The 9,340-nt window shown below is 40.2% G+C and overlaps 1 protein-coding gene across 1 annotated transcript; it reads right to left on the bottom strand.

The window, feature by feature from the left end:
* Nucleotides 1-1,576: 1,576 nt before the first annotated feature.
* On the bottom strand, nt 1,577-7,824 carry dus2 (dihydrouridine synthase 2). The gene is made up of 16 exons (XM_070907696.1): nt 7,765-7,824; nt 6,919-7,056; nt 6,794-6,839; nt 6,582-6,673; nt 6,440-6,483; nt 5,976-6,036; nt 5,857-5,904; nt 5,611-5,676; nt 5,283-5,353; nt 4,912-4,998; nt 4,104-4,272; nt 3,761-3,882; nt 3,525-3,665; nt 3,235-3,322; nt 2,387-2,460; nt 1,577-2,024 (listed from the first exon to the last, which is right to left on the bottom strand). Exons 2-16 carry the CDS (start codon nt 7,039-7,041, stop codon nt 1,760-1,762), a joined length of 1,497 nt encoding a protein of 498 aa, XP_070763797.1. The 5' UTR covers nt 7,042-7,056; nt 7,765-7,824; the 3' UTR covers nt 1,577-1,759.
* Between the last annotated feature and the right edge of the window lie 1,516 nt (nt 7,825-9,340).

The following is a 9,340-nucleotide window of genomic DNA, read 5'->3' as shown; positions in this document are numbered from 1 at the left end:
AGTGATCAGAAAATGTAAATGTATAAAGCAGGAGATGTGTGGGACAGTATGTGATAAGTAGACAGGTAAATGAAATTATAAAAAGTTAAAAGTTAAAAATTTAAAAGCCTTTATAAAGCTAATTTTGCTTTTCTACTTTAAAATTAAATTATTTATTCATCATTTAAATGATAGAATAAGGAAAGTGAATTACTGTTTTGTAATTTTTTTAGTCTGTAATCATTCTAGTGGCACACTCAAGGCGCAGTACATATGTAGTAGGTTCATAATGGACATAATATTCTAGATTCTAATCTGTGCATCTGTTTGTGCACTTCCTTTTGCTGTTGTGACACTCATTTCCTGTGTGGGATTAAATACATTTATCTGATATATTGTCAATAGACAGGTTTTCTTGTTCTGTCATGTCTATTTTGCACTGAAATGTTATACAAATGTGTTAACAGACTGCAGAACAAAAAGATTCACTAACTTACAAACTGGTCTGTGTCTTTTATTTTGAATCCTTTTGAGGGTTTAGAAAGTTGCACTTGAAGTGTGGTGCCACATATTGTTGCACTACAGCTCTGTTGGATCCTTGGCGGGCTCAAATGGTTCGCTATTGTCATGTCTCCCAGGGCCCTGGAAGGCACCATTAGCCAGCCCGGTGATGACGTCAGTAGCTGGGTGTCTACATCTCTCAGGTTCAATTCAGGACTTAAAGACTTTTTAATCACAAGACCAAAGGCTGCATTCAAATTAAAGGGCAAGCTCAGTGTTTTAGCAATGTGCACACGGACCTCGTTCATCATAATGAAACATGTCACCTGAATCCAACAGTTTGGCTCTTTCATTTGTTTTCTATAGTTTGTGTTGAGACATTAGCTCCATCAGGCTGCAGCTACACTATCAGTATTTGTTAGAAGGATAGATGTATTACTAGTTTTGGTCTTTCCATTTAACAGGTAGAAAATAATTAAAAATAATAATAAAAGAACACACTTTTTTTTAACATGAAAATGAAACCAACTGTTTCTGGAGGATTTGGAAGGTTTTTCAGGTGAAAACCAGAGGTTGATACAAGTAAAAACAGAAACATACAGCACCATATATCTACTGTAGTGAATGGTGATGACGACAAATAACAGTTAAACTTATTTAATCCAACATCAGGCGACTTCAACAGAGTAAGCGATGCGATCAGGAGATAAATGATGAGTTTAAGGCTCATCCAAAATCATGATTAAAAAAAAAGTTCTGTAAAGGCACCAAGGTTAAAATGAAGTGTTTTTCTGAAATATCTTAAACAATGAAAGCTTAATATGAAGGTTCAGCACTGTCCCCTGCTGGCTGCATATCCACATCTGAACCTCTTCAGTTACCAGGTTAAAACGTGGATTTTAAACATAAAAATATGTCATAATAATAATAATAATAATAATAATAATGAAGACTCTCTCCCATCTGACCCAGTGGAAGACCGGCAGATCGGTTCTGACTGATGCGATGAAAAAAAACTTGAGCAATAAAGCTGCTGCTTGTGTTTGAGAGCAGCAAGCAGCAGCTTTAGATTGAGAAATCTAAATTTGGAGTTAATTCTTAGGATTATCATAAATGTACGTCCAGAAAAACAAAAATCACCAATAAAGGCTGCTTATAAAAAAACGCACATCAGCATCAGATTTGTTCATCCAGTTCATACAAACGTCCATCAGTAATTAGAGAAGTTCCTGATCCTCCCGTTTAAACTAAAAGAGAAGGTTTTGACTCTTCATTAACTCTACGGTTGCTCTGGAGGAGTGTCTGGTTTGCAATAGTCACCGTTGGCCACTGCAGCGGTCTTTGAGTTGTCCATTTCTTGTTGGATATCTGCTACATGTCGTTTGTTGCTATTCTCGTCCTCTGTGGTGCCGTTCATCTTCCCCTCCCTCTTCCTCTTACAGACCAGGCCGGAGTCTTCCTCGCCGATACGACCCTCCGGTATTCCCAGAACTCGCAGACAGACGATGGCGGCCGCTTGTTCTGCAAATTTCTTCGACTTCTCCCTGAAAATGACAAGATAATTTAACATGAGAACCCTCAGGTCTATGCTGTTGCTATAGAGTGCATAAAGTGTGTGTGTGTGTGTGTGTGTGTGTGTGTGCGTGTGCGGACATGCATTAGTCATGTTGTGGGGACATAAATCTATTTACACAGTCACATTGTGGGGACTTGACTTAGGGACAAAATGCAAGTCCCCATAACGTAAATCATTGACTTTTAGGGCGAAGACTTGGTTTAAGGGTTAGGTTAAGATTAGGTAAGTAGTGGTTATGGTTGGGCTAAGTCTGCAGGAAATGAATGTGAGTCAATGTAATGTCCTCTGAAGTGATGGAAACACGACTTGCGTGTGTGTGTGTATACTGACCACAGTGAAGATCTGTATTTGTTCTCTGCTACAGTCACGATGGACTGGAAGGCTCGATCCTGCGAGCGCTGCACCTGAAAAAAAAAAAAAAACACAACACACACTCACACAGTGTTCACAGCTACAGCACAAACTACAGCACAAACTACAGCTGCTCTGTTGGCAGTTTGTCAGACTGCAGATCTCAACAGACCCTGAAGATGTTGCTGCTACTGTTTTTTTCTTTCCAGGCTTGATGAAGCACATGTGGATTTATACTGAAATATGCATTCAGGTAAGAAGCTGCACTGCTTTCTATTCGCATAACAAACTGCGTGTGTTGATTGTAAATCACATCTGACGTCTTTGTCACAATGATGCTCCATTCTTGCAAATCTGTTACACAACTTATCAATCAAGGCTCAACAATCAGCTGCTAAAGTGGCCTTACAGAGACCCACGCTGCCCTCTGATTTAGGCTCAAGCAGCTGATTAACCAACATTTTGTCCCAACAATCAGGAGCTCTAAATCTGACCACCGCTATAATAATTCCCACTCACTCATCACAATATGGTATAAATGTTAACCTTGAAGCATAAATGCATATAACCTGGGAAACATTTTCCCTCTGATTTTCGGGGCTAACTTATTTCCTGCTCGGGTGAAGATCTTCCCATCAATAACCAATGCAGTTATCAAATCAGTTCCCCTGAAACCAATCACAGTAACTACAATCAGACTGGAGTTTATCCCAGTATCAGCTCCAGCATCACCCTCAGGATCAAATTCAGGACTTTAAGCGTATGATTCAGTGTCCGTTTCAGAGCTGCAGAGGTTCACAGTGCAGATTTTAGTAACTCTTTCTTACAGTCTCATAAAGCGGCTGCTCCAGTTTCTCCTTGCGGCTCCACTCCAGCAGGAACATCTTTGGAGTGATATGAGGTGGATACTCCCTCCTGAAACCACAAACACAAAATACCCAACAAACATTACAAACAGGTCACACTAAAATACCAACAGTTTAGTTCATAAATCACATTTTGGAACTCTTATTTTATATAAGGCAATATCTCACAGCATACATATATTAAGATATTATTATTATTATCATTATTATTATGATGATGTTGAATGAGCATGCTGAGCATGATAACTGACCGCTCAAACTTGACAGCCATGGTGGCGACGTCTCCGTCCATTACGAGTCGGTCCGGCTGGGTGCTGCTCTGCAGGGCGTCCCTCTTAGCCTGCAGCCGTTCCTGGGTCTTCTGGTACAACTCCTGCAGCCCGTACGCCTCGCTGCAACACAACACCACATTCACACCACGTCACATTGCATCACTGATACCCGACAGTCAGCTGTGTCGCCTCTGGTTTATAAATAAGTCCTGTACCTGATCTCAGCGTTGGTCTGAGCCGCCTGCACCTGCTTCCCCAGAGGAGACTCCACCTTGTCTCTCAGCATCTGACACAGACAGTACTTTGAGTTGAACGCATGGTTGTCGTATCGGATCGCCTGTGAAACACAAGACAACCAATAACAGAGTCAGCCTGCATACAACTTTCTCCACTGGTTTTTCAGAGGAGTGGAAGATGTAAAACAAAGGTCCACACACTTCAGCAAAAGAATCTGTCACTGCATGATGACAAAAAAAACCTCTAATAAATTAACTGAAGACGTTGCTACACTTTCAATGCACATTAAAACCATGGGTCTGTGATCATACAGACACTCACATATTTGAGGTATTCCTCCATGACCTTCTCCAAAGGAAGCGGTCCCTGGTTGCTGAACACTGAAGCGTTCCACATGGCAGCACGGGCCAACATGACCGACGAGGCACCCGTCGCCTTCCTGAACTCCTCGATGTCGGCATTTGTCTTCACCAGATCCAGAGAACCTCCACTGCAGGAGAGACGGGTTTAATGACTAATTGTTATTAGACTGATTTTCTGTCCTGCTGGTAGACTTTGGTTTCTGTTTATTTCAGTGTGCTATGAAAATCAACTTGCTGACCTGAAACCAGCTTGCATTAAGTAATCTAGCATATCTAGTAATCTCAAATAAAAGCTTTGTTGCTGATATACGTTTAAGCAGTTGCGAGCAGCAGTTTATTTTATCAAACTGCCTTGTCAAGTCAAATTTAATTATGTGACACAAAATCACTATTTTGGCTCAGAGGGCTTAACAACCTGTACAAAAAACGACGCCCTCTATTCTTTGATGAGGAAGTGCCACAGAAAACTTCAGGGGAAAAAAAAAAAAAGGGAAAACCCTCTGCAAGAACACAGGAGGGATCCCTCTTCCAGGGCGGATAGACACGTCTGTTAGGTTTAATTTTATAGGAACATGGCTCCTCAGTGTGCTGCTTTGTTGCAGACAGCCGTGAGTTCTCTGCTGAATATTGAAACCAGATGAAGGTAAGATAACTTTGAGAATTAAGTCTCTGCAAGTTGATTTCTTTGCTCTTTTTAATGAACTGAAACCATGTTAAAGCATTTTTCTTCTGTTAAAACAAAAAGATCAGGAGGCGTTGACGCTTACTTGGCGATGACAGGGATGGAAACAGCCTGAGCGATGGCCTGAATGTAATCACAGTGGACGGGGTGTCTGGGACGCTCCTCCTTCAACCTGAACAACACATCAATCAGCAGAGAAACATGGAAATGTTGCAAATAAACACATCATACCATATGAATGAAGCAGGCAGCCCTCAGGCCAATCAGAAACAAGATGTAGCTGCCATTTGTACAAAAAGCAGCATTTATTCCAAAAGTCGTACAAAGATATGAAACTGATATTAAAAAATATTGACAACATGTAAGATATCTAAGTAAAAATAATATTTCACATTGTCTCCACAGTGCTGGTGTGTCTGTGGTCCTGTTAAATGATGTGAGGTGTAAACTGTTTACCTGCCGTGAACGGCCACAGCAGCGACACCGGTCTTCTCAATCCTCTGAACCAGACTGACCGTCTCCTCCAACTGAAACCAGTGAAGAACATGAAACCAATTACAGCAGATGTTACTGGGAACAGTAACACAGTTTAAACAGCTGATATGACATGATTACAAACATTTGGAAAATACAGTAAATAAAAATATTGTCTGATAAAAGAAATGAAATGAACTCTGAATCAAATTATAGAATTAGATATTAGAATCAGATAAATGTAACCATAAGCAAGAATGGAAATAGAAAACAAACATTAACTAATAATGATGAATTTTTCACAACTTACCGAAGGCAGGATTCGGATTTTACACGTGACTGGTATGGAAACTCCCGTGACCAGCTTCTTGAGGATCTACAGATAAAAGTTATTTTTACAGTTAATCTGCTGTCTTTTTGTCCACATGTAATGTATGGTATTTGAAATACAAACAGAGTGCTGGTGGTTGATTTTCAGGTTACTGTGTTTTAACACACCGCCCTTTTCCTCACACAGGTTCAAGGACAGCAAGGCAAGCTTCCACTCGGTACTCACCGCCTCAATCTTGTCAGGGTCTGACAGAAGAGCAGCTCCCATCCCACCCTGCAAGAGGTCAGAGGTCAGCGAGAGGTCAAAGGTCAGAGCAGTAGGTTGGTTACAGAAAGGAAACTCACCTTGGTGGAGTATTCTTTTGGACAGCCCATATTCACATCGATAGCAGCCACATCCTTCTCCCTATACGACAAGCAGATTAACTAGTCTTTAACCAGCCAGGCTCAGCAATGCATCGTGGGATACAAAATGGCCCGTTGACTACTTCGGATTATTCAGCATTTTTTTTTTAAAAGTGTATTTTAATCATATTTCCATTTCCCTCTCTATTTAAATGTGTATTTTTAGAGTTCCATTGTATTTGATTTTACAAACGAGTTAGTACTTTGAGCATTTTAAACATTATCTAATTTAAATGTTAACACAACCACAAGTTCACCCAGAAAATGAAACAAGCTGTGTCTCAGTGTCATACTAGATACTTAGCAGGTTGTGAATACTGTGCGTAGTGTGTTCACACTGACAATATGTTCAAGTTGTGTTTTGAGGGGTGAGTTAGGGGTCAGAGATGGAGCTGTGGACTCACACAAGCCGGGCCACGATCAGCGCTCTGTCTGGGTCAGCAGTTCCCTAAAAAAAAAAAAAAAAAGGAGAGAAAACTCTCAACTCAGACTGTGAAGAGAGCAGAAAACATTCATGTTGTCTGGTCCAAACGGTTCCCGTCTCACCATCTGGAAGACGACTCTGTCCTTCTCCCTCTCACAGGTCCTGAACATCACTCGATCATCTGGAGCGACAAAATCCACCGTCTCCAGCACCTCTGATAAACACACAAAAAAAAAAACATAACTTATAGTTAAAGTGTGTTGTTATGTTTGTCTTGTGTCAGTCAGTCTGGATGCTGTGCTGTGAAGGAGATTGTGAAGGAACAGACTCTTACCGTTCACCACCCTCTGACACTGGGCCATTTTGATGTCGATCAACTCCTGAAACAGACAGCATACAGTTAAAAATACTTTAACACTGATTTCTCATGTATTTTCCTGTCAAAGCCTCCAGCCTCACCTCACAGTAAACCACATCAGCTCCGTAGTCCAGGGCCAGCAGCCTCATGGGCAAAGTCCCCACCCGGACCATCGGGGCCAGGGCGGTGATGTTACTGAAACTCAGCCTGCCTGCTGCCATCATGGCGCCTCAGTCGTCCTGTTAACAACACAGAGGAGACAACACTCATTCAGACACTCATCTATAAGCACTGGGTTATACATTATCAACTGTTCTTGGTTCGCTTAGCCGCGATAAGGCTCAATCTCTTACACAAAACCCTCACGCGAAACTCCGGTCAAAAATCAGTTGTTTTGATGCGGAGTCGCTTCTGTGCACTCTTAACAGACAGGTGAAGACCTTAATCTTAAAACCTGAATTTGTATGATATAATCTTCGGCCCGGCCCAACAATAGGCACACCATGTCACACATATAACAAATAATACAAACTTTTAGTACTGCTTCCATATCTAGCTTATCCTACAGGTCGACAAGTCCATCTGGCTTCTCCAGCCGTCAGAGCCAAAAATAAAAGTAAGATTTTATTGATATTCAATTACAATTAGCGAATTAAACGTGTGCCGAAATAACTAGAGAGCGATAACAATTTGTAAAACATACACTTATGCTCTAGAAGGTCTGTCCACTAACCGATAAGCAAACAACGTTTAAACTGCGACCTTTCTGAATGCAATTTGGCGGAACGGATCGATCAGGGCTATGCTATGCTAACATTCTCGCTGCTCTATCAAACGCTGCGTTTCAACATTACGTTATCGAAAATAGACATTAATATGGTAGCGACGCTTCTGCTTATATAAATGTGTATCTATATACTGTATAAGTTTGAATTTAATAAACTCACCGGCATTTATGTTGTCTAATATTGATGACAGCAGCTGGGACGTGTGGTCGTGTGGCGAAAGTATGAAGCGTGCTCTTTAAACTTCCTGTTTGGGCTTCTACGTCATCATTCCATTATAGATCACTTCTATGTAGACCCGCACTACATAGAACCACGGTTACATAGAACAGAAACACAACTTCCAATTCTTTCTCGATTTATTGTGCTACTAGAGTTATTTACTCATTTTTACAAAAAGTGCTCTAAAATACATCCAAGTTAACAGTCCATGTAATGATCCCATTGTAAACACTGGATGCTTTACAAATAATTTACAGTGTAAAAGTGTCTGCATGTCAAGACAACACGAGACAGGTGAAGACACCAGCTGCTGTGGTTTTCCTGATCTCCTGGATTTCAGCTTTTTACATGTTAATTACCAACAGAATGACTCACCCTCTAGTCTATGAAGATGGCAATACTGATGTGTCTACATGAGGCCATTAAAGACTTCTGTTACATAATAATAATAATAATAATAATAACAGTCAAAGGCGAGTGGATTTGCTGTAGATTTTTTGAGACATTTTGCTTCTCGATGAGAGGCTAAATTAAATCATGATGATTTATTTGGGGTTAAGCGGCTGGGAATGTCCGACATCTGAGACTTCTAATTCTGAGACAAAATACAGTTGTATTCATGTTCTGTTTAGTCTTAAAATCAAACCCAAGTGATCACAAACATTTGAGCTGAAACGCATTTGTCCATTCTCTGGCTTTGTTAAAACCCAGGGTTTTAAAAATGCCATGTATATATGTGGCAGCTGTTGGACGTAACTTGAATACTGAAACAAAATATTAAAATACAGAAATATTTTCAGAGTCAGCTGGTCTCTACATTCAAGCAGAAGCAGGCAAAACAAAGAGGAAGAAGAGGGTAATGCATAAACAGTTATAACAGTAACAGTAACTTGGGCATGAATAAATTAAGCAGTGTCCCAATTCCATACTACATACTGATTCAAAGCACATCCTGAAAATGTAGTGTGTTTTTACTGGAAAAGTCAGAATGCATCATGTTCATATACACTACTGACCTACAATGCACAAAGGAAATGGAGGCACTACTCACAGCTGCAAAACAAAAATCACATATATCGTGTGTTGTAAAAGCTCCAGGAAACAAACAAGTGTAAATCTTTAAAAAGATATTTTCTTTCTCTCTGTGAAGTTTGAAATTTGCATTTCAGAAACAGTCTGAAGAACGTCTGATGACGCACATATTGTATATTTTCCTGTTAGTATAAACGGTGTGTTGATTTCTTGTATACTAACTGTAACAGTATACAATAAACATTACAGTTAGTATGTTGTAAAGAATTGGGACACAGCTCGAGGCTACGCAGTTAGCCTGCTAGCATTCAAAACCAGTAGTAACAAATGCTGAAGTCTACTACTGAAGTTTTGAAACAGAGACTATTGAAACAGAGATACAGATTTATTGTAAATATATTATTCATATTAACTGGCTAACAGTAGGATTAGCAAATATCACCAACATACTTCTGCTTCGTCTTAAGCTAACATGCGGAGGTGT

This window comes from Enoplosus armatus, chromosome 6 (genome assembly GCF_043641665.1).
Source record: "Enoplosus armatus isolate fEnoArm2 chromosome 6, fEnoArm2.hap1, whole genome shotgun sequence".
NCBI lineage: Eukaryota > Metazoa > Chordata > Actinopteri > Centrarchiformes > Enoplosidae > Enoplosus > Enoplosus armatus.
The sequence above is the reverse complement of the archived record's forward strand: the minus strand, read 5'-3'. Positions and strand labels throughout refer to the sequence as shown.

What these genes read in the sequence shown, in the direction of transcription:
- dus2 (XM_070907696.1), bottom strand. Translation starts at nt 7,041, where the DNA reads ATGATGGCAGCAGGCAGGCTGAGTTTCAGTAACATCACCGCCCTGGCC. An exon ending in AAATCCGAATCCTGCCTTCG is followed by an intron (nt 5,354 to 5,610) that starts GTAAGTTGTGAA and finishes CACTGGTTTCAG; the next exon opens with TTGGAGGAGACGGTCAGTCT. An exon ending in AAATACAGATCTTCACTGTG is followed by an intron (nt 2,025 to 2,386) that starts GTCAGTATACAC and finishes TGTCATTTTCAG; the next exon opens with GGAGAAGTCGAAGAAATTTG.